Below are 26060 nucleotides of genomic sequence, written 5' to 3'. Positions count from 1 at the left end.
ATACATTTTTGATTTAAATGTTTAATGAAATCACTGTTTTCTTTCCTGATCTGAATTTCAGTCTGAATTAGTTCAGGAGTTCTGGAAAAACTATTTATTATTTGAAGAATGTTGCTCACAGTAAACATGACAAAAAGTGACGTGCGCGCGCGATTGGGGGCGATTCTCCGAGAATCGTGGGAAGGCGTCGGACCCGATCACGGGTCTGACGCCTCATTCTCCACCCCCGCGTCGCGCCTGATTGCGGCCCGGAGGCTCGGAAAATGCCGGCCCATGTATATTATCACATAATGCATATTATGCACAAGTGCTCACTTAGATCTCAGTGCTGCCTTTGATCTTCCAAACATACTTTATAATTACCTGAGATTCTTTGTGCCCATGATCAATTCCACTTGTTGAGTTAACATGATCTCCATTTTTGTGGAGCACATCTGAGCCGATTGATTATTTTTCATTCCCCTGAAATGGAACATCTGGGGCGGAATTCTCCCAAAGGCCTGACGCTGTTGTGAAACCTGGAGAGGTTCACGACGGCGTCAGAGGCATCTCCAGGCCCCCTATTCTCCCCCCACTGGGGGGCTAGGAGGGCCGTGCCGGGAAACTCGGCCACGGGGCCTTGTCGCTGGCGTCAAGGCCCGACGCGCCGAGAATGATGCGGCCGACGCGCCTAATGACATCAGCCGCGCATGCGCAGGTTGGCCGGCTCCAACCCGCGCATGCGCGGTTACCGTCTTCCAATCAGCCGCCCCGCAAGACGTGGCGCCTTGATTTTGCGGGGCGGCGGAGAGGAAAGTGTGCGTCCCATTGAGACGTCGGCCCGACAATCGGTGGGCACCGATTGCGGGCCTGTCCCCTCCCGAGCACGGCTGTGGTCCTCAGTCCCCTCTAGGGCCCCACAAGCCCCAAACGGGCATCTCATGCCGTGATCACGATGGCAACGACCAGGTGTGGTTGCTGCCGTCGTGAAACGGTCGCGAACGGCAGGCCGCTCGACCCATCCGGGTCGGAGAATCGCGGGCCGCCGTTTTTCACAGCGGCCCGCAATTCTCTTAAACACGACACGCCGTTTTTGGGGGGGTGGGAGAGCGGACCTCCCGGGATTCTCCCACCCGGCGTGAGGAGTGGAGAATGCCGCCCTTGCTCTACTTTAGACTGCTGTAGCCACAGTGATAAAGTTAAATTCAATGGAATCAACCTACCTCAAAGGGCAATGGAGATTAAATTTCAAATACAAAATAGGTTTTCAATATTTTTCCTAAATTTTGGTAAAGGTAGAACATTTTCCTAATTATGGAAGATAGTTTTAGCATTGACCAATCCCTGGTTCAATATATCAAATACGATTATATATGTCAATTTAAATTAATGGAGGTCCTGTGTGTCTGTTTCAGTAGTTCAAGTGGATGTTAAAGAGTCCATAACTCTATTTTAAAGGAAAGTTCTGCTGATGTCCTTAACAAAATTCCTCTTTAGGCTAAGGCCACTATTTGAATATATAGGCAGCTGATTTAGGTTTGGAGTACAGATCAAGTGGGTCAGTGAACAAAGCATCTGTCCCATCTGCTTGATGATTTTGGGACACTTAATCCATTTTTATGCTCCAGTCTCAATTAGATGGTTTAGAAAGCTGCTACTGCTAATCATGTTGCCTGTTGTAGCTGGATGACTCGGAGGAGGATGAGAAATATAGCAAGGCCAATGATACGTAAAGGAAGCCTGATCACTTTAAAGGGAGTAATGCATTATGTTAATAATGTTTGAGTAAGCACAGTATGTAATGATACAATAAATCTAGTTTTCTGAACTAGCTATACCTCGTGTTGGTCTTCTTCATTTATGCCGTGCAAAATGCCACAAAATGGACTAAGAAGGTGAGCGTGCTGAAGCCATATTCTCCAGAACTGACCCACCAATCTGGAAAGTTTGATTAGGTATTGGTAAGTTTTTTTCACATGTTAGGAAATGGCCTACTCCATTGTGGATCAAAAGTGTGGGATCAATCAGCACCATGCAAAAGCCACACCGTGGCTGAAATGAGACATTTATCCCAGTGCTTTGGATTCTGTGGCAGAATCCAGCCCAGATTTGAGCAGGGAGAGAAAATCACAAAAATGTTCCAGCAGATGTAGTTGAAAAAGGAAGGTTAAAAATAATCGATGATAAAGGTCTTTTCTGATGATAGGGAGTAGAAATACTTCCATGACATGGAGTAGAAATACTGGGCTTGGTTCTCCGATTTGGAGACTCCCCATGCCGGGGTGGGAACGATGAACTGGTGCAAAGCGGCCGCCGATTCCCCAGTTTGCTGGGGGCTAGCAGGGAGGCAGCGTAGAGCACCGGCTCTGGCTGCCAATATGGCCTGGAGAGTGGCCGGGTACGTGGCTGCGCATGCGCATGGCGGCGGCCTGCAGTGGCTGCACCATGCTTCATGGTGGATGCAGCCCGTGGTCCCGGCCAGCGAAATAGTCCCCACCTTCGACTGGCTCGCGCGCCTCAGACCACCCAACCACAGTGCCCCCAGCCCCAAATATGCCCATCACTGCCCGCGGGTCGGCCCTCCCCTGACTATGGAGGCACTGGACTGAGTCCGCAGCTGCCACGCCGAGTTCCCAATGGGTGAGACCATGAGAGACCCACACCGTCGGGAACTCGACCAGTCGGGGGCGGAGCATCGAGCGGCAGTCCTCAGGCAATAGCCTGAGGCTATGGATACGTGGTGCGGCGTACTCTGCGAGTATGCCACTTTGGAGGAGGTGGAGCATCGCGGAAGCGGTGTCGCCCCAATCCTGTCAGGAGGTTGGATTCTCCGGCCTGTCGCCTAACGCCAGTCCGGCATCGGCGACCAGAGAATCCAGCCCACTGTAAAGCTCACACATATAAATGATATTTACAACCACTGACTGGACTGATTTTGAGCAGCTGCATTAAAGTGTTTACAATGTCACTGTTGAATTTATGGCTGTGGAATAATCGAAAGGTAGGAACATATGACAGCGCTTAAGAACCATTCAGTTTATATATTGAATGGATGGGCATATTTTTCAGAGGTAATAACATTTTAAAACTTGAAGATGAAAGTGAAGAGGTCAAGGATTAGAATAAGGCAAATCTTGAATGCAATAATTGGACAAAGACTGGCTTTGGAAGCCGAAGTTAGACTGGAAGCATGTCTTTATCAGGTTGACGCAACCAAGACGCTTGATCAGCTATTGAATAGTTACAGCAACATTTTCAAGGATAATTATGAAGGCATAATCCGTGTCCATATCCATATCTAATTCAGGTTTGATGCAAAGCCAGTATAATGCAAGACAAGGCGAATTACATCTGTTCGCAAAGCAAGGTTTATGGGATCATAGAATTTACAGTGCAGAAGGAGGCCATTCAGCCCATTAAGTCTGCACGGCCCTTTGAAAGAGCACCCCACTTAAGTCCACACCTCCATCCTATCCCCGTAACCCAACCTAACCTTTTTGGTCACTAAGAGCAATTTAGCATGGCCAATCCACCTAACCTGCACATCTTTGAACTGTGGGAGGAAACTGTAGTACCTGGAGAAAACCCACGCAAACACGGGGAGAATATGCAGACTCCGCACAGACAGTGACCCAAGCTGAGAATCAAACCTGGGACACTGGAGATGTGAAGCAACAGTGCTAACCACTGTGCTATTGTACCACCCAAAGGAAGAGTTGAAGAGGAACTAAGGGAGCTAGAGAGAAGTTCCCAAGTCAGCCAAAACCATGAAGATGTGAGAACTACAAAGTTACAATAAAGCAAACTATGGATGGTGAACAGAAGCCACAATCAACCTCCGAAAATTTGTACCCGGAATTAGTGGGGATTCAAGCTTTACACTTGAATTTTTCCCATGTTTATGCACAGTTCAGTGTGGATTGAAAGAATCAGCAATGTCTCATGATAAACACGTATATAATACCTCTACACAAAGAGCTACCGTTGGTGTGACATTATCAGCAAAACTCTTCCAAGCTACAATCGATATGGCTTTTCAAGGAGCGTTGTATTGCTACAATCAATATGGCTTTTCAAGCTCCAATCGATATGGCTTTTCAAGGAGCGTTGTATTGCTACAATCGATATGGCTTTTCAAGGAGCGTTGTATTGCTACAATCGATATGGCTTTTCAAGGAGCGTTGTATTGCTTGTGCAATCCTGACTGCAGCAGAGGATTAGAATCTTCAAGTGTTGGATGAATTTTTTAAAAAGCTCAATGATCACAGCATGAATTTTAAAACAAGCAAGTGTGCTTCTTGGAAGCTGAGATATTGTACCTTGACTTGAAATATCTGAAAAGGGGCTGCAACCAGTGAAAGACAAGATAGAGGTTATAGTCAATGCTCCAATGGCAAACGATATGTCTGAGCTTAGATCTTTTCGAGACATGGTTCAATACTACTACCAATAATAATCGTTATTAGTGTCACAAATAGGCTTAATTAACACTGCAATGAAGTTACTGTGAAAATCCCCCAGCCTCCACACACAACAGTACCTGTTCGGGTACAGTAAAGAAGAATTCAGAATGTCCAATTCACCTAACAAGCACATCTTTTGGGACTTGTGGGAGGAAACCGGAGCACCTGGAGGAAACCCATGCAGACATGGGGAGAACGTGCAGACTCCGCACAGACAAGCTGGGAATGGAACCCGGGTCCCTAGCTCTGTGAAGCAATAGTGCTAACCACTGTGCTACCATGCCACCCATATCCAAATGTGTCCAAAGAGGCTTGTCCTGTTCATCATGCCCGATCATACTCCCCTTTTTATTTGAAATATTCTTCATCTGTTAATTCATATTTAAACTGAATAATTCTGCGATAGTAAAAGTTTTAAAAAGTGAAATTGCTGCCTTTCAATGGAGGAAATTGCAGATATCTTTGCAGAATGCCTTCTGGTCCCAGAATGCCTGATTTGGGCGATACTACTTCAGCGTGAGCAGTAGCAGTCTAGGCTGGCTGACAGGCAACTGCAAGGACACTGATATCAGGGTGGGAAGATGAATCCTGTCATTCTGAAAGAGCACAACAGGTTCACGTTCCAGAGAAATCATTGCCACATCTTTGGGGAAGAGGCATGTCAGCGATCCCAGTCATCGATCTGAGGACAGATTTCTGGACTGCCTGTGAGATCCTGCAAGCCCCTTTGATCATTGGTATCCACAGTCATGATCTCAGCAATCTGAGCGAGTATGGCAACAAGCTCAGATTTAATTACCACAGTCTGAGCTTTCACTGTAGCATTCAGACATTGGGTGGTATATCTGATCAAATGATGGTGTTTCTTCCTCCTCTCTTCTCTCTCTAGGCCTATAGTCTCCTGCACCACCTCCTGGTTAGGCTGCAGTTCTTGGGAATTTGTAAGCATAAAGGCACAAGGGCAGGGTTGGGGTGAGTCAAGAAGAAAGTCAGAGGTGCAAAATTACACCATTTGCAGATTGTAAATGAAACAGATTGTGGGATCGAAGTGAAGTGAGATTTGAGAAGGTGCATTAGGCAGGAACATACTGTCATCCTTGATAGATTCAGGTCTGCCGCTGGCCTCTGCCTCAGTAATGACCACTTCAATGATGACCAGGGCTGCCTTCGCCATTGGGCTGAGCATATGCCTATCCTCTGCATATTGGCGGCTCCCGCTGACTATTAAGGGCTGCCTTGTCCTGCAAGAGAGAGGGTAATACAATGCGAATGTGGTGAATGAAGCAGTGTCTGAGGCTAGTCGTGCTGTTGTTAGAATATATAATCTTTATTAGTGTCACAAGTTGTCTTACATTAACACTGCAATGAAGTTTCTGTGAAAACCCCTGAGTCGCCACACTCTGGCGCCTGTTCGGGTACACTGAGTGAGAATTCAGAATGTCCGATTCACCACACAAGCACGTCTTTTTGGGACTTGTGGGAGAAAGCCGGAGCACCCGGAGGAAACCCTCGCAGACACGGGGAAAACATGTAGTATGGCAGTTGAAGATGAATAAAGACCATAAGACCATAAGACATAGAAGCAGAATTAGGCCACTCGGCCCATCGAGTCTGCTCTGCCATTCAATCATGGCTGATATTTTTCTAATCCCCATTCTCCAGCTTTCTCCACATAACCCCTGATCCCCTTATTAATCAGGAACCTATTGACCTCTGTCTTAAAGACACTCAGTGATTTGGCCTCCAGAGCCTTCTGCGGCAAAGAGTTCCACAATTGACTGACCTTAATCACTTTTATGAGATCATTAAATTTCTTTCACGCACTGCATCATGTCATCAGGGCAAGACTAGTGCCTTTGACCACAATGGCTACCTACTCCCACAACCTTCTCAATATTTGCCTAGCGGGACTCCTGACCTCCTGAGGGAAGAGAACCTCTCCCTCTGTGCATCAAGACCTCCAGTATAGCACATGAGAACATTGGGATGCACTCCCTGGCCTTGTGCGCAATTTTTGTGGCTTCCTTCTGGATTTTCACCTAGCCACTGCTGAACGCAGAATACATCTCACCTCTAAGATTTGCAGACTAGCTTTAAACAGTGCAGGCTAGCTTTAAGTGGTCCAAAAGCAAAATACTGCAGATGCTGGAAAAAATCTGAAATTAAAGCAGAAAATGCTGGAAATATTCAGCAGGTCTGGCAGCATCCGTGGATAGAGAATCAGTGTTAAGTTTCAGGTTGATCAGAACTGATAAGTTCTGATGTAAGGACATGATCTGAAAAGTTAACTCTGTTTCTCTCTATAGCTTTAAGTGTTGTTGCCTTCACACAAATGTGGGCCCCTGCTGAGGCATGTAGCAACTTAGCAGTGCTTCAGCACTGGGCTGCCTGCCACAATCATAATTAGCAGGCAGCACAAAGTTTGCATACTGCCTGAATGGACACATGGGCTAATCCTGCCCCGTGATCCCTACAACTGATTTCGGGGTGATCTAATCTTGTTCCCAATTTGCCTTTAGTAAATGCTTGCTGGCTTTCATTTTTAACCCATATTTTCCCAAGTGCCAATTAATCTTGTCTTGTATTAATTTCTCTAAAAATCTCCCCATAACCGATGTTAGGCTGACTGGCCTGCTGTTTCCGAATTTGTCCCCCTCCCTTTTTTGAACAAGGGTGTAACATTTGCACTTCCCCAGGCATCTGGCACATCTGGCATAAATAAGAAAGGTTGGCAGATTGTAGCCAGAGTCTTTGCAATTTCCACTTCTACTTCCCTCGATAGGATGTATCCCATCCTGACTTTTTTTTTAGAGAGAGAGAAATACAGCACAGAACAGGCCCTTCGGCCCACGATGTTGTGCCGAACTTTTATCCTAGGTTAATCATAGAATTTTGGACACTAAGGGCAATTTATCATGGCCAATCCACCCAACCTGCACATCTTTGGACTGTGGGAGGAAACCGGAGCACCCGGAGGAAACCCACGCACACACGGGGAGGATGTGCAGACTCCACACAGACAGTGACCCAAGTCGAAATCGAACTTGGGACCCTGGAGCTGTGAAGTAATTGTGCTATCCACAATGCTACCGTGCTGCCCATACCTTACGAAGAAATTAATCTACACTCCATTATTCTACCCTAATCCATGTACCTATCCAATAGCCGCTTGAAGGTCCCTAACGTTTCCGACTCAACTACTTCCACAGGCAGTGCATTCCATTCCCCCACTACTCTCTGGGTAAAGAACCTACCTCTGACATCCCCCTATATCTTCCACCATTTATCTTAAATTTATGTCCCCTTGTAATGGTGTGTTCCACCCGGGGAAAAAGTCTCTGACTGTCTACTCTATCTATTCCCCTGATCATCTTATAAACCTCTATCAAGTCGCCCCTCATCCTTCTCTGTTCTAATGAGAAAAGGCCTAGCACCCTCAACCTTTCCTCGTAAGACCTACACTCCATTCCAGGCAACATCCTGGTAAATCTCCTTTGCACCTTTTCCAAAGCTTCCACATCCTTCCTAAAATGAGGTGACCAGAACTGCACACAGTACTCCAAATGTGGCCTGACCAAGGTTTTGTACAGCTGCATCATCACCTCACGACTCTTAAATTGAATCCCTCTGCTAATGAACGCTAGCACACCATAGGCCTTCTTCACAGCTCTATCCACTTGAGTGGCAACTTTCAAAGATCTATGAACATAGACCCCAATATCTCTTTGCTCCTCCACATTGCCAAGAACCCTACCGTTAACCCTGTATTCCGCATTCATATTTGTCCTTCCAAAATGGACAACCTCACACTTGTCAGGGTTAAACTCCATCTGCCACTTCTCAGCCCAGCTCTGCATCCTATCTATGTCTCTTTGAAGCCGACAACAGCCCTCCTCATTATCCACAACTCCACCAATCTTCGTATCATCTGCAAATTTACTGACCCACCCTTCAACTCCCTCATCCAAGTCGTTAATGAAAATCACAAACAGCAGAGGACCCAGAACTGATCCCTGTGGTATGCCACTGGTAACTGGGCTCCAGGCTGAATATTTGCCATCCATCACCACTCTCTGTCTTCTATCGGTTAGCCAGTTGGTTATCCAACTGGCCAAATTTCCCACTATCCATGCCTCCTTACTTTCTGCATAAGCCTACCATGGGGAACCTTATCAAATGCCTTACTAAAATCCATGTACACCACATCCACTGCTTTACCTTCATCCATATGCTTGGTCACCTCCTCAAAGAAGTCAATAAGACTTGTAAGGCAAGACCTACCCCTCACAAATCCGTGCTGACTATCCCTAATCAAGCAGTGTCTTTCCAGATGCTCAGAAATACTATCCCTCAGTACCCTTTCCATTACTTTGCCTACCACCGAAGTAAGACTAACTGGCCTGTAATTCCCAGGGTTATCCTGATTCCCTTTTTTGAACAGGGGCACGACATTCGCCACTCTCCAATCCTCTGGTACCACCCCTGTTGACAGCGAGGATGAAAAGATTATTGCCAACGGCTCTGCAATTCCATTTCTTGCCTCCCATAGAATCCTTGGATATATCCCGTCAGGCCCGGGGGACTTGTCTATCCTCAAGTTTTTCAAAATGCCCAACACATCTTCTTTCCTAACAAGTATCTCCTCGAGCTTACCAGTCTGTTTCACACTGTCCTCTCCAACAATATGGCCCCCCTCGTTTGTAAATACTGAAGAAAAATACTTGTTCAAGACCTCTCCTATCTCTTCAGACTCAATACACAACCTCCCGCTACTGTCCTTGATCGGACCTACCCTCTAGTCATTCTCATATTTCTCACATATGTGTAAAAGGCCTTGGGGTTTTCCTTGATCCTACCCGCCAAAGATTTTTCATGCCCTCTCTTAGCTCTCCTAATCCCTTTCTTCAGTTCCCTCCTGGCTATCTTGTATCCCTCCAGCGCCCTGTCTGAACCTTGTTTTCTCAGCCTTAGATACGTCTCCTTCTTCCTCTTAACAAGACGTTCAACCTCTCTTGTCAACCATGGTTCCCTCACTCGACCATCTCTTCCCTGCCTGACAGGGACATACATATCAAAAACACACAGTACCTGTTCCTTGAACAAATTCCACATTTCACTTGTATCCTTCCCTGACAGCCTATGTTCCCAACTTCTGCACTTCAGTTCTTGTCTGACAGCATTGTATTTACCCTTCCCCCAATTGTAAACCTTGCCCTGTTGCACACACCTATCCCTCTCCATTACTAAAGTGAAAGTCACAGAATTGTGGTCACTACCTCCAAAATGCTCCCCCACTAACAAATCTATCACCTGCCCTGGTTCATTACCAAGTACCAAATCCAATATGGCCTCCCCTCTGGTCGGACAATCTACATACTGTGTTAGAAAAGCTTCCTGGACCCACTGCACAAACACTACCCCATCCAAACTATTTGATCTAAAGAGTTTCCACTCAATGTTTGGGAAGTTGAAGTCACCCATGACTACTACCCTGTGACTTCTGCACCTTTCCAAAATCTGTTTCCCAATCTGTTCCTCCACATCTCTGCTGCTATTGGGGGGCCTATAGAAAACTCCCAACAAGGTGACTGCTCCTTTCCTATTTCTGACTTCAACCCATATTACCTCAGTAGGCAGATCCCCCTCGAACTGCCTTTCTGCAGCTGTTATACTATCTCTAATTAACAATGCCACCCCCCCACCTCTTTTACCATCCTCCCTAATCTTGTTGAAACATCTATAGCCAGGGACCTCCAACAACCATTTCTGCCCCTCTTCTATCCAAGTTTCCGTGATGGCCACCACATCGTAGTCCCAAGTACCGATCAATGCCTTCAGTTCACTCACCTTATTCCTGATGCTTCTTGCATTGAAGTATACACACTTCAACCCATCTCCTTGCCTGCAAGTACTCTCCTTTGTCAGTGTTACCTTCCCCACTGCATCACTACGTGCTTTGGCATCCTGAATATCGGCTTCCTTAGTTGCTGGACTACAAACCCGGATCCCATTCCCCTGCCAAATTAGTTTAAACCCTCCCGAAGACTACTAGAAAACCTCCCCCCGAGGATATTGGTGCCCCTCCGGTTCAGATGCAACCCGTCCTGCTTGTACAGGTCCCACCTTCCCCAGAATGCGCTATAATTTTCCAAATACCTGAAGCCCTCCCTCCTACACCATTCCTGCAGCCACGTGTTCAACTGCACTCTCTCCCTATTCCTAGCCTCGCTATCACGTGGCACAGGCAACAAACCAGAGATGACAACTCTGTCTGTCCTGGCCTTTAACTTACAGCCTAACTCCCTAAACTTGTTTATTACCTCCATACCCATTGTCCTACCTACGTCGTTGGTACCAATGTGCACCACGACTTCTGACTGCTCACCCTCCCCCTTCAGGATCCTGAGACACGATCAGAGACATCCCTGGCCCTGGCACCCGGGAGGCAACATACCTTTTGGGAGTCTCGCTTGCGACCACAGAATCTCCTATCTATTCCCCTAACCATTGAATCTCCTATTACTATTACTTTTCCATGCTCCCCCCTTCCCTTCTGAGCCCCAGAGCCAGACTCAGTGCCAGAGACCTGGCCGCTAGGGCCTTCCCCCGGTAGGTCATCCCCCCCAACAGCATCCAAAATGGTATACTTGTTTTGAAGGGGAACGGCCACGAGGGATCCCTGCACTGTCTGCCTGTTAGTTTTATTTCCCCTGACTGTAACCCAGCTACTCTTGTCCAGTACCTTGGGTGTGGCTACTTCCCTGTAACTCTTCTCGATAACCCCCCTGCCTCCCGGATGATCCAAAGTTCATCCAGCTCCAGCTCCAGTTCCCTAACATGGTCTCTGAGGAGCTCAAGTTGGGTGCACTTCCCGCAGGTATAGTCAGCGGGGTCACCAGTGGTATCCCTCACCACCCACATCCTACAGGAGGAGCATGCAACTGCCCTAGCCTCCATCCCCTCTTACTTTACAGAATTAGCTGCCCCGTAGACCAACTGGACCTCCGCACTCCGACTCTGCTTCCAGTCAGCTATACTCTAAACTCCTGGCTCCCTTCACGCTCTTTGATAAATATAGGAAATGAAATGTAAGGAGCACCTTACTCCCTCCTCACCTAACTCCCTCAGTCACCAAACTCTCACTGTAGCACTCAAATGCAACAAGCCCAGCACTCCAGTGCTATTTGACTCGGCTATTTAGAGTGCTGCCAATATTTTAAAAATAAATAATTAATTTAAGGGATGTGGGCGTTGCTGGTTAGGCCAGCATTTTCTGCCCATCCCTAGTTGCCCTTCAGAAGGTGGTGATGAGTTTCCTTCTTGAATCGCTGCAGTCCCTGTGATGTCGGTACACCCACTGTGCTGTTAGGGAGGGGGTTCCAGGATTTTGCCCCAGTGACAATGAAGGAATGACGATATATTTCCAGGTCAGGTTTCCAGGTACCTGTATCCTTCTAGATGGTAGTGCTCGTGGGTTTGGAAGGTGTTGTCTAAGGAACCTTGGTGAGTTACTGCTGTGCATTTTGCAGACGGTACACACACCTGCCACTGTTCATCAGTGGTGGAGGGTTTGAATGTTTGTGGAAGGGGAATCAATCAAGCAGGCTGCTTTGTCTTGGATGGTGTCAAGCTTCTTGAGTGTTGTTGGAGCTGCACTCATCTAGGCAAATGGAGAATATTCCATTACACTCCTGGCTTGTGCTTGTAGATGGTGGACAGGCTGTGGGGAGTCAGGAGATGAGTTATTTGTCGTAGGATTCCTCACCTTTGACCTGCCCTGGTAGCCATAGTATTAATGTGGCAAGTCCAGTTCAGTTTCTGATCAATGGTAACCCACAGGATGTTGATTGTGAGGTATTAAGTGATGGTAATGCCATTTAATGTCAAGGGGCGATGGTTAGATCCTCTCTTGTAGGTGATGGACATTACCTGGCACTTGTATGGCCTGAAAATAACTTGCCACTTGTCAGCCCAAGCCTGGATATTGTCCAGGTCTTGCTGCATTTGGACATGGACTTCTCCTTTATCTAAGGAGTTGCAGCATGGTAGCACAGTGGTTCACACTGCTGCTGCCTCACGGCACCAGGGTCCCAGGTTCAATTCCCGCTTGGGTCACTGTCTGTGTGGAGTCTGCATGTTTTTCCCATGTCTGCGTGGGTTTCCTCTGGGTGCTTCGGTTTACTTCCACAAGTCCAGGAAGACATGCTTGTTAGGTGAATTGGACATTCTGAATTCTTCCTCAGTGTACCCGAACAGGCGATGGAGTGTGGCGACTATGGGACTTTCACGGTAACTTTACTGCAGTGTTAAATGTACTTGTGACAATAATAAAGATGATTATTTTACTTTGCTGAACATTGTGCAGTAATCCAGAAACATCCCCCCTTCTGACCTTCTGATGGAAGGCAGGTCATTGATGAAGCAGCTGAAGATGGTTGGCCCTAGGGCACTACCCTGAGGAAATCCTACAGCGATGCCCTGGAGTTGAGATGATTGACCTCCAACCAACATAACCATCTTCCTTTGTGCCAGGTATGACTCCAACCAGCGGAGAATCTTTTACCTGATTCCCATTGACTCCAGTTTAGCTAGGGTTCCTTGATGCCATACACGGTCAAATGCTGCCTTGATGTCCAGGGCAGTCACTCTCACCTCACCTCTGGCATTCAGCTCTTTTGTTCATGTTTGAAACAAGGCTGTTATGAGATCAGGAGCTGAGTGACCCTGGTGGAACCCAAATTGAGTGTCCGTGAGCAGGTTATTGCCGAGTAAGTGCTGCTTGATAACACTGTTGATGACTCCTTCCATCACTTTGCCGATGATGGAGAGTAGACTGATAGGACGGTAATTGGCTGAGTTGCATTTGTCCTGTTTTTTGTGTACAGGACACACCTGGACAATTTTCCACATTGCCGGGTAGATGTCAGTGTTGTCGCTGTACTGGAACAGCTTGGCTAGAGGTGCAGCAAGTTCTGGAGCATAAGTCTTCAGTACTATTGCCAGAATATTATCTGGACACATAACCTTTGCAGCATCCAGTGCCTTCAGCCATTTCTTGATATCATGTGGAGTGAATCGTATTGGCTGAAGACTGACATCTGTCATCTGAGGAACTTCTTCACCCAAAGGGTTGTGAATCTATGGAATTCCTTGCCCAGTGAAGCAGTTGAGGCTCCTTCATTAAATGTTTTAAAGATAAAGATAGATAGTTTTTTGAAGAATAAAGGGATTAAGGGTTATGGTGTTTGGGCCGGAAAGTGGAGCTGAGTCCACAAAAGATCAGCCATGATCTCATTGTATGGCGGAGCAGGCTCGAGGGGCCAGATGGCCTACTCCTGCTCCTAATTCTTATGTTCTTATGCTGGGAGTTCTGGAGGAGACCGAGATGGATCATCCACTCAGCCCTTCCGGCTGAAGATTGTTGTAAATGCCTCAGCCTTGTCTTTTGCACATATGTGCTGGGCTCCATCATTGAGGATGGGGATATTTGTGGAGCCTCCTCCTCCAGTGAGTTGTTTAATAGCCCACCACCATTCAAGTCTGGATGTGGCAGGACTGCAGAACCTAGATCTGATGCGTTGGTTGTGGAATTGTTTAGCTCTGTCTATTACTTGCTGCTTATGCTGTTTGGCACACAAGTAATGCTGTGTTGTAGCTTTACCAGGTCTCCACCTCATTTTTCGGTATGCTTGATGTTGCTCCTGGCATTCTCTCCTGCACTCTTCATTGAACCAGGGCTGACCCCTTGGCTTGGCATTAATGGTGGACTGGGGGATATGCAGGACCATGAGGTTGCACATTGTGGTTGAATCAAATTCTGCTGCTGCTGATAGCCCACAGCGCCTCGTGGATGCCCAGTCTTGAGTTGCTAGATCTGTTCAAAGTCTATCCCATTTAGCATGGTGGTAGTGCCACACAACATGATGGAGGGTATCCTCAATGTAAAAACAGGATTTTGTCTCCACAAGGACTGTGGTGTGGTCACTTCTACCGATACTGTCATGGACAGATGCATCTCCAGCAGGCAGATTCGTGAGGATGAGGCTAAGTATGTTTTTCCCTCTTGTTGGTTCCCTCACCATCTCCTGCAGTCCAAGTCTAGCAGCTATGTCCTTTAGGACCCAGCCAACTCGGTTTGTGGTGGTACTACCAAGCCACTCTTGGTGATGGACATTGAAGTCCCCCACCCAGAGCATATTCTGCACCCTTGTCACCCTCAGTGCTTCCTCTAAGAGTGTTCAACATGGAGGAGGACTCATTCATCAGCTGATGGTGGTTGGTACGTGGTAATCAGCAGGAGGTTTCCTTGCCCATGTTTAACCTGAAGCCATGAGACTTCATGGGGTCCAGAGTCGATGTTGAGGACTCGCAGGGCAACTCCCTCTCGACTGTATACCACTGTGCTGCCACCTCTACTTGGTCTGTCTTGCCGGTGAAACAGGACACACCCACGAATGGTGATAGTGCTGTCTGGGATATTGTTTGTGAGGTATGATTCTGTGAGTATGACTATGTCAGACTGTTGTCTCTGTGGGACAGCTCTCCCAACTTTGGCATAATTGTTTTAATATCCAATTTTATTACTACCTCCTCCTGTACTGTGGCATTGGCAGGTCCTCTTCATTAGTAAAGACAGATACAAAGTGCACCAATCTAATATTCCTTTTCCATAATTATGATTCACTGCCAATTAGTACCAGATCTAAACAAAATTACACATTCTGTGCTGTATGTGAGGTTGGTTGAGTGTGCTGAATTAACCTGGAATTGAACAGAGCTTGTCTAAACTTGTGTCACTGAACAATGTTTCTCAATCTCAGAGAAAAAAACTTCATCCCATTAATTAACCTATTTCAACAGCAAGCCTGACCCCATCAAAGTCCCCACAGAAAGAATCACCAGTGATTCTGTATGATTAGAGAGTGTAAAATGCATGGCATCTCATATATTAGATAATTTAGGATTTTGAGTTTAAAAAAATGAAATGACCAATCAAAGTTATAGGGCAGTGTGTTTGCTGGAGGAAGATACTTTGAATGGAATCTTTCTCCTCTGTATTTTGGAATTTAAAAAGATTAAACTTGAACATTTGAAATGACATTGTTTAACAAAACGCATGAAACCTGTTTTACATTAGAACACATTCAAAGAGAAGAAATACAGGTTATTTCAGTTTGATTTTTATCTAATGTGGCATTTTGCAATGTTTGAGGCTACCTACCTGAGGAGTTAATTTTCCAACTCGTTGTGTTATAGGTTCATTCAACACAACTTCAACTTTGCAGGAGTCTTTGATTTTAGGAATGTTGAACTGCAGGTCATTGTCTGTCACATACGTGTACTGCCCCCTGCCAACTATAATCCCTCCATTCAGATGAACAAGTCCATCTGCTTCTGTATGTTGGATGCAGGAACTTACCAGTGCCAACAAACTTAGAAACATATTTATTCTAAATGGTGCTTTCTGAGGACAAAACCTCCTTTGGAGTAATATTTGAAGAGAATAGTGTTTGCAATCAGGAAGGGAGAAAACGTTTAAAATCCAATATCATGAAGAAAAGTTACAAAGTTTTATCATTTTACAGAGAAGGTCAGGTTGAAAGAAGGTTACTTCCACTTGTTATCCACATGCCTGAATAAAGTCCACCTCAGGTTTTTTTTTCAAATTTTCTTGACTCAGCTGTCCCGTAGCTCCAATGTCCTGTACATTACAGAAACCGATTCCTTTTGATCCCAACTTTCATGTGGATTTCCATCTGCTAGTGAAATAAAAAAAGGTTTAAACAGCTCACTGATATTTGAAAATGTTCTAACCATTTATTTACTGAAAAGGCTTGGGGCAAAATTTCATTTGAATATTGTCCTCTTAAGACAAGTTGTATTCGCACAAGTTATAAAAAGCACTGGGGTGAAAGTAGTTTCAATGATTTCACCATGTGTGGAAGTGTGGAAGGAAGCGTTTTGGCCCATCCAGTACATGTCAACTCTCTGGAGAACGACCTAATCAGTAACATTTACATGCTCTATTCCTGTAGCCCTTCTCTCAAGTGCCTACTCAATTTCCTTTTGAAATTGCTGATCATCTCCACTTCCACCACCCTTGTAGACAGTGAATTCCAGGTTATTACTACCCATATAAAAGCATTTTTTCTCACATCCCTTCTGCCTCACTTTCTCAAAACCTTAAATCAGTCTCCCTTTGTCCTTTTGACATCAACTAATGGGACCAGCTTTGTTTGGTCTATCTTAACCAAACCTGTCATAACCTTGTGCACCTCGATCAAATCTGCCCACAATATTCTTTGTTCCAAAGAAAATAACATCAGCTTCTCCAATTCAACATTGTAGCTAAACTCCACATCCCTGGAACGATTCAGAACAGAGAAGGAGGAGAAGTAGACCAATGGGCCCATCGAGCCTGTTCTGCCATTCTATTAGTGCATGGCTGATTTGATTTAGCCATAACTCCATTTTCCTGCCTGTCCACCATAGCCATTGGCACCATTGTCAATCAAAAATCCCTCTAATTCAGTCTTGAATTTATTCGATGATCCAGTCTACACTGCTCACTGGGGGAGAGAGTTCCGAGCACCAATGATCCATTGAGAGAAGAAATTGCTCCTCATCTCCATCTTAAATGGGAGACCGCGTATTTTGAAGCTTCCTATCAGCATCTACACAGCCAGCCACCTTAGAATCCTATATGTTTCAATAAGACCACCTCTGATTCTTCAGAACACCAATCTCAATGGGCCTAACATGCTTAGCTTTTTCTCATTGGACAACACGTTCAAATCAGGAATCAGCCTATGAATCATCTCTGAACTACCACCAAGGCAAATATGTCCCTTCTGAAGTAAGGTGATCTAAAATTGCATATAATACTCTTGGTGCTGATTCACCAGTGCGCTGTACAATTGTAACAAGACTTGTTTCCTTTTATACTCCAACGCCTTGCAATAAAAGCCAACATTCTATTTACCTTCTTAAATACTTGCCGTACATGCATGCTGAGATTTTGTGATTCACATGCAAGGAAATCAGGTCCATTTGTCCTACAATATTTTGCAGTCTCTCTTCATTTAAATAATATTACACTTTTCTACTCTTTCTGCGAAAGTGAACAACCTGATATTTCCTCATATTGTGCTCCAGATGCCAACTGTTTTTCCCACTCACTTAACCTCTCTATCTGTTTTTGCAGACCTGTTGGCCAGGATTTTCTGGTTTCACCTGTGGCGGGCATCATCGTGTTAATTGACTTTTGACCGCTATCCGAATTATCCAGCCCCACTCATGACAATGCTCGCCGCTAGTGGGACCGGAAAATCTCTCTGGTTTCTCCTCACAACCTGCTTTCCACCTTGCTTTATACTATCATCCAAGTCATAAATATAAATCGCAAATAGTTAAAGTCCCAGCCATGATCCCTGCAGCACAGAACTAGCTACAAGTTATCAACCTAAAAATGGCCAATTTATCCCAGCTCTGTTTCCTATTAGTTAGCCAATCCTCTAACCATTTCACCCCCAACACCATATGCACCTATCCTATGTAGTAATCTTCCATGTGGTACTTTATTGAATGCCATTTGGAAATCCAAATACACTACATCTACCCCTTTATTTACCTGCTTATTACATCCTCAAAGAATGCTATTAAATTTGTCAAACATGATTTTCCTTTCACAAAACCATGTTGCCCCTGCCTGATTGTATCATGATTTTCTAACTATCCTGCTACTGCTTCTTTAACAATTGATTCTAATATTTTCACAATGACAAACATTTGGCTAACTACCCTGTAGTTTTGTGATTTCTTTCTCCTTTCTTGAACAGTTCCTGTTAGTTGGTACCTTTCCAGAGTTTGGGAACTTTGGAAAATGACAACCCTCTATCTCTCTCTCTGCAGCCCCTTCTTTCAATATTATAGGACACAGGCCATCATGTCCAGAGGACCTGTCATCTTTAATTCCTAGTAGTTTTCCCATTATTTTTTCTCTAGTGATAGTGATTGTTCTAGTCCCTCCCTTCCTTTTGCTGCTTGACATTTCACTATTATTGGGATGTTTTTTGTTTCTTCTACTGTGAAGATGGATTCAAATATTTGTTCAAACACTTAGTTTCTTTGTTTCCCATTATTAATTTCCCAGTCTCACCCTCGAAGGAACAAATGCTCACTTTAACTACTTTTTTCATTTCTTTATATGTGCAGAAACGTTTACTGTCTGTTTTTATATATCTTGCTTGTTTTCTCTCATACTCCAGTTTCTCACTCTATTATTTTTCTAATTATCAGTTGCTGGTTTCTAAGACTTTTCTTAGAAATTTTCTGTCCTACCACAAAGCTTCACAGCATTTTCAATGTGATACCACCCCTAGCTTCCTTTGTTAGCCACAGATGGTGCATCCTATGGTAGAGTCTTTCTTCCGCAATGGAATATATTTTTGCTGAGAGTTTTTAAAACATTTTACAATGAACGGGCAATTTAGCGTGGCCAATCTACCTACCTTACATATCTTTGGGTTGTGGAGATGAGACCAATGCAGACATGGGGAGAATTTGCAAACCCCACATGGACAGTGACCCAGGGCTAGGATCTAACCCGGATCCTCGGCACCGTGAGGCAGCAGTGCTAACGACTGCGCCACCTTGCCGCCTCTGTTGAAAGTTATGAAATATCTCCTGAAATATCTACCACTGCACTCCACCATCTAACCTTCTAACTCATTTTCCAGTCCATTTTCGCCAATTTTGTCTTCATACCCTTCTAATTGCCTTGATGTATGCTTTTGTCCTTAATTAAACTATTTTCATTATACACTAGCAGGTCCAAAATCATCTGTTCCCTGACATGTTCCAGAATGTAATGTTCCAAGAAACTATCCCAAATACTCTTGATAAATTATTCCTTCAGCCTACCATTGCTAATTTCCTTCTGTCCTCTGAAATGTCAAATACCCTTGAATATTCAGGTTCCTGAATTGGCCATTTTGCAAGCACTTCTCTATTATACCATACTCGTTTATTACTACTTTTGCTATCAATTCATGTCTTGTTCGGAATGCTACACGCTTTCAATCAATGAGCTTTTAATTCTTTTTACTATTTTTAATTACACTGGTCTTATTTCCTGGCATATGCTTATGTTTATATGCTCTGTCACATTCTGGTTATCATAACTTATATCATTAGCCTGCACATTTGCTCTGTCTTTGCCCTTTAACTTTCAAAATCTGCACATCTTTGCACTCTCGGAGGAAACCCACGCAGACACGGGGAGAAAGTGACAACTCCATACAGTCACCCAAGGTTGGAATCGAAGCCGGGTCTCTGGCGCTGTGTGGCAGCAGTGCTAACCACTGTGTCACCCTTCCACTGTCCCTGCATTATGCTTTCCCTGATTCTGTGGGCATATAAACTGGATGATAGCACATGCTTCTGTTGGTACCACTGTGGCGATACATCTTGGATGTTCACCATGCTGAATGACTGTTAACTTTATGTTCAGTGGTCTGGATGACCGTGTAGCTACACTAGACATTTCATGGATCCAGTTTTGAAGGTATCAATTATGTGCTTTTGGTTTATTGGAATGCTGAACCTGTCTGGTCTCTGGTTTTGGCTTCTTGAGATGTTGAACCACTTGTTCCGACCTTAGCTTTCTACATTGATGTTTCCAATGTGCTCTGATATCACTGCATAGTATACATGATTAAAAGTTGGACAATTTCTAGGTGCATTGCTTACTGGACTTGCTTGTTTTGGTTCTCATGCCATTGTGAACTGATTGCTCATAGCCTGTAGACTCTGTCCACCCAGTAGTATGGCTTCATACCTGTTTCCATTTTAAAGTAGTGTTTCCAAGTTATAACCTTTGGGTTGGATCAATAAGTCATTTTGTAATGCTTCCATTGGGGTAGGTTCTAGCACAAGCTCAGTTATTTTGTCTGCTAGCTCTAATGCCATAAAGTTACAGTCATGCCCCTTGTCTCAGCTCTATGAGTTGTCAGAACAAAGTAAATTCAGATAGGTTTGCTAACTTCCAATTGAGTAGTGGAAGTTTTGTGGCCATCATGTCGGCCACCAAATCGGCCATCATATCGGCCACCAAATAGTAACGTTATGGTGGGACAGGCAATAAACAAAGAAATAACTGATGCATGAAGAAATGGTACAGCATTTATCATGGGGGATTTTAATCTACATGTCGATTGGTTTAACCAGGTCGGTCAAGGCAACCTTGATGAGGAGTTTATAGAATGTATCCGCGATAGTTTCCTAGAACAGTATGTAATGGAACCTACGAGGGAACAAGCGGTCCTAGATCTTGTCCTGTGTAATGAGACAGGATTTATTCATGATCTCATAGTTAGGGATCCTCTCGGAAGGAGCGATCACAATATTGTGGAATTTAAAATACAGATGGAGGGTGAGAAAGTAAAATCAAATACTAGTGTTTTGTGTTTAAACAAAGGAGATTACAAGGGGATGAGAGAAGAACTAGCTAAGGTAGACTGGGAGCTAAGACTTTATGGTGGAACAGTTGAGGAGCAGTGGAGAACCTTCCAAGCGATTTTTCACAGTGCTCAGCAAAGGTTTATACCAACAAAAAGGAAGGACGGTAGAAAGAGGGAAAATCGACCGTGGATATCTAAGGAAATAAGGGAGAGTATCAAATTGAAGGAAAAAGCATATAAAGTGGCAAAGATTGCTGGGAGATTAGAGGACTGGGAAATCTTTAGGGGGCAACAGAAAGCTACTAAAAAAGCTATAAAGAAGAGTAAGATAGAGTATGAGAGTAAACTTGCTCAGAATATAAAAACAGACAGTAAAAGTTTTTACAAATATATAAAACAAAAAAGAGTGGCTAAGGTAAATATTGGTCCTTTAGAGGATGAGAAGGGAGTTTTAATAATGGGAAATGAGGAAATGGCTGAGGAACTGAACAGGTTTTTTGGGTCGGTCGTCACAGTGGGAGACACAAATAACATGCCAGCAACTGATAGAAATGAGGCTATGACAGGTGAGGACCTTGAGAGGATTGTTATCACTAAGGAGGTAGTGATGGGCAAGATAAATGGGCTAAAGGTAGACAAGTCTCCTGGCCCTGATGGAATGCATCCCAGAGGGCTAAATGAGATGGCTAGGGAAATTGCAGATGCACTAGTGATAATTTACCGAAATTCACTAGACTCTGGGGTGGTCCCGGTGGATTGGAAATTAGCAAACGTGACACCACTGTTTAAAAAAGGAGGTAGGCAGAAAGCAGGAAATTATAGACCAGTGAGCTTAACTTCGGTAGTAGGGAAGATGCTGGAATCTATCATCAAGGAAGAAATAGCGAGGCATCTGGATAGAAATTGTCCCATTGGGCAGACGCAGCATGGGTTCATAAAGGGCAGGTCATGCCTAACTAATTTAGTGGAATTTTTTGAGGACATTACCAGTGCAGTAGATAATGGGGAGCCGATGGATGTGGTATATCTGGATTTCCAGAAAGCCTTTGACAATGTGCCACACAAAAGATTGCTGCATAAGATAAAGATGCATGGCATTAAGGGTAAAGTAGTAGCATGGATAGAGGATTGGTTAATTAATAGAAAGCAAAGAGTGGGGATTAATGGGTGTTTCTCTGGTTGGCAATCAGTAGCTAGTGGTGTCCCTCAGGGATCCGTGTTGGGCCCACAATTGTTCACAATTTACATAGATGATTTGGAGTTGGGGACCAAGGGCAATGGGTCCAAGTTTGCAGATGACACTAAGATGAGTGGTAAAGCGAAAAGTGCAGAGGATACTGGAAGTCTGCAGAGGGATTTGGATAGGTTAAGTGAATGGGCTAGGGTCTGGCAGATGGAATACAATGTTGACAAATGTGAGGTTATCCATTTTGGTAGGAATAACAGCAAACGGGATTATTATTTAAACGATAAAATATTAAAGCATGCTGCTGTGCAGAGAGACTTGGTTGTGCTAGTGCATGAGTCACAGAAGGTTGGTTTACAGGTGCAACAGGTGATTAAGAAGGCAAATGGAATTTTGACCTTCATTGCTAGAGGGATGGAGTTTAAGACTAGGGAGGTTATGTTGCAATTGTATAAGGTGTTAGTGAGGCCACACCTGGAGTATAGATAGATAGTTTTTGAAGAATAAAGGTATTAAGGGTTATGGTGTTCGGGCCGGAAAGTGGAGCTGAGTCCACAAAAGATCAGCCATGATCTCATTGAATGGCGGAGCAGGCTCGAGGGGCCAGATGGCCTACTCCTGCTCCTAGTTCTTATATTCTTATGTGGCTTATTCAGTGTTTTTAAGACCATCTTTATCTTTTGACAGCCCTTCAGAATTTAATCTAGCTCTCTATGTTGCAGTATCTCAAGTGGCCACAACCTTAGCTGATCATAGATTGTTACTTGATAGCATCGTTGAGCTCTGTTTCAGCTTCTTGAGCTTAGGTTAAGCTCCACGCATGAAAGAGTGATTCTGGTGTGGAATGGAACTGCCTGCTTCAAAGAGAAGGTTAAACAGTGGAAAAGGTTTTTTTGCAGCCTTCTATAAGTTGCTGCAAGCTGTTGCTGGTTGACCTGAAGGGAAAGCAAGCTTCAGTAATAGAATCATATAATCCCTACAGTGCAGAAGGAAGCCATTCGATCCATCAAGTCTGCATTGACCCTCTGAAACAGTACCCCTCCTCGACCGAAGCCCCCACCGAGGTGGAATTCTCCTGATTCGGTGCGATGGCCCAACGGCGGCATACAAAACGGCGCAAACCACTGCGGTGTCGGGCCGACCGGAAGTAGCGGAATTCTCCGCACTTCCGAGGTCTAGGCCAGCGGCGGAGGGGATGATGCCATGCCAGCCGGCGCCGAAGGGACTGCGAGTTAGCGCATGTGCAGAACCGCCGGCGTGGTCCCGTGCATGCGCAGGCCGGCTGGCGTATTCTGCCGCATGCACGGGGGGGGTGTCTCCTCCACGCCGGCCATGGTGGAGCCCTACAGGGGCCGGCATGGAAGGAAGAAGTGTCCCCATGGCACAGGCCCGCCCGTAGATAGGTGGGCCCCGATCGCGGGCCAGGCCACCGTTAGGGCCCCCCCGGGGTCGGAACCCCCCACGCCCCCCCCCCACGCCCCCCCCCCCCCCCCCCCCCCCGAGGACTGCACCAGCCAACTTACCTGCTAAGTCCCACCGTGTGGGACCATGTCCAATCCACGCCGGCGGGACTGGCCAAAAACGGTCGGCCGCTTGGCCCATCAGGGCCCGGAGAAGGCCCCCGATTGGCGTGGCGTGGTCCCTGCCCCCGCCCGAAATCCGGCACCGGAGAATATGGCAGCTGGCATCGGAGAGGCGGGTCGGGATTCACGCCACCCCCCGGGGATTCTCGGACCCGGTTACGGAGTGGGGGGGGGGGGGGGGGGGGGTGGTCAGAGAATCCTGCCTATCTAAGTAAATCCAGCTATTCGTTTGGACACGAAGGGGCAATTTAGCATAGCCAATCCACCTAACCTGCACATCTTTGGCATGTGGGAAGAAACTGGAGCACCCGGAGGAAATCCATGCACACTGGGAGATCATACAAACTCCACAAAGACAGTTTAGCTTGTTAGGTTTAGGTGGCCTCGGACCTGGAATCAGTAAAATCTGGTCGTTTGACTCTTCAGTGAGTAAATCCACACTGACTTTGTTTTCAGTCCTACTGGGGTTTTCACCGTTTATAAATTATTTTCAGAAAAGACCTTCCTTCTTTCCTGTATTTCTGGGTTGGGTTTTATTCTGATCTGCCCCATGTCCAAAGCTGGGGCTTTACTATCTCAAGGTTCAGAATCCACTGCACTCACCAGAGCACTTAAACTATGTGAGGCGTGTTCCATATTTCCTGCTTGCTGGCCGGCGAACTTTGCTTGCCCCTATTTAAATGTTGGCAGCAAGTGTCTGCTAAGCACATCTCGAGTCTATTCTCTCACTGTCTGCTATTTTCATTACAGCATTCTTTTCCTGCTCGTGGCTCTTTTCAGCCTTTATAAATTCTGATTGTTTTGTCTCCACCTGTTTGATCTTTGCAGAAGTTTCCTCAACTTCCCAGTGTTTACGGTCTTTGGAACCTCTGGGATAATACACTATATCTTGACGGGGTTTACCCCAGTCAGTAATAGATCTATTCCTTGGATGGGCAAGCTTGGAATCACTCCAGCTGTTACTACCCTGTTACTAACACCACCTTCTCCTTTCCTTCTCTCCATACCTTTAGAGCATATTAACATGACACACTCTGTGAGTTTTCCTTCTGTCTGGTATTCTTATCAAATAATTCACCTCACTCAATTTCATTTCAGTTAGATAAAGACAACTAAATCTTGCTCTTAATGGTTCACCTACTATTGGTAACAATACTAATACTTTCTCCCTACGAACAAAACGACAATTAAAAAAAAATTCTTATCTGCCTCTTTTTTTTTATCATGTGACAGATTTAAATACTTTCTAGCGAACTCACCAGCCCTAGTTAATCACTCAGTAAAGTTTGATACATCATTCAACAATGTAGTCTCCGAACACTGACTCACCAATTTTTCCTTGATCAATTTAAGTGGTCCTCTCACCATATGACCAAAAATCAATGCAAATAGACTTAATTTAGTTGATTCATTAGGTGCATCCCTAATTACAAATAGTATAAATTGAATTCTTTTAGCCCAATCTGCTGGATAATTCTGACTATAGGTCTTCAACATGGTCTTTAAAGTTTGATCCCATCTTTCTAATGCTCCTTGTGATTCTGGATGATATGCAGTTGAGGTAAACTGTTTTTTTCCTAAATGACTTCAACATAAAATTGGACCACTGATATGATTAAATTTATATTTGTAGTCCATATCGAGTAAAAAAACAAATGGTTAACTCCTCTACAACCCTCTTAGTTATAATGTTTCTTAATGGAATGGCTTCCAGAAACATCCATTATGGTCAACAGATATTAATTCCCACTTTTTGTTTTAGGCAGGTGTCCCACACAATCAATTAGGTCACGAGTAAAAGGTTCCTCAAATTCTGAGATGGGTACATAGAACAGTACAGCACAGAACAGGCCCTTTGGCCCTCGATGTTGTGCCGAGCAATGATCACCCTTCTCAAACCCACATATCCACCCTATACCGTAACCCAACAACCCCCCCTTAACCTTACATTTTAGGACACTACGGGCAATTTAGCATGGCCAATCCACCTAACCCGCACATCTTTGGACTATGGGAGGAAACCGGAGCACCCGGAGGAAACCCACGCACACACGGGGAGGACGTGCAGACTCCGCACAGACAGTGACCCAGCCGGGAATCGAACCTGGGACCCTGGAGCTGTGAAGCATTTATGCTAACCACCATGCTACCGTGCTGCCCTTACTGGCTGAGCTTTCCGTAATACCTGATATGTGTGACATGTATGGCAGTCCAAACCAATAAAGATATTTTTGTATTTTTACTTGAATTTTCGTTACTCCTAAATAACCGGAACCTCATATGCTACCCGAAAAACTGCCTTTCTCTAACCCACTGGTAAAACCACTTGATGAACTTTTGCCCATTTCTCATCTGCTTGAATATGTAATTGTCTTGGTAGAGATGGTGG

The 26060-nt window shown here is 45.1% G+C and overlaps 1 protein-coding gene across 2 annotated transcripts in view; it reads right to left on the bottom strand.

The window, feature by feature from the left end:
• frem1b (Fras1 related extracellular matrix 1b) overlaps positions 1-26060 on the bottom strand; it is a 344830-nt gene that overhangs the window by 257883 nt on the left and 60887 nt on the right. For both annotated transcript variants that reach the window (XM_038794342.1, XM_038794341.1), the window contains exon 2: positions 15664-16198. In XM_038794342.1, coding sequence (XP_038650270.1) covers positions 15664-15885 — 222 coding nt within the window. In that variant the 5' untranslated portion in view covers positions 15886-16198. The remainder of the gene's footprint in view (positions 1-15663; positions 16199-26060) is intronic.

The sequence above is a fragment of the Scyliorhinus canicula genome, chromosome 4 (assembly GCF_902713615.1).
Source record: "Scyliorhinus canicula chromosome 4, sScyCan1.1, whole genome shotgun sequence".
Taxonomy (NCBI): Eukaryota; Metazoa; Chordata; class Chondrichthyes; order Carcharhiniformes; family Scyliorhinidae; genus Scyliorhinus; species Scyliorhinus canicula.
The sequence above is the reverse complement of the archived record's forward strand: the minus strand, read 5'-3'. Positions and strand labels throughout refer to the sequence as shown.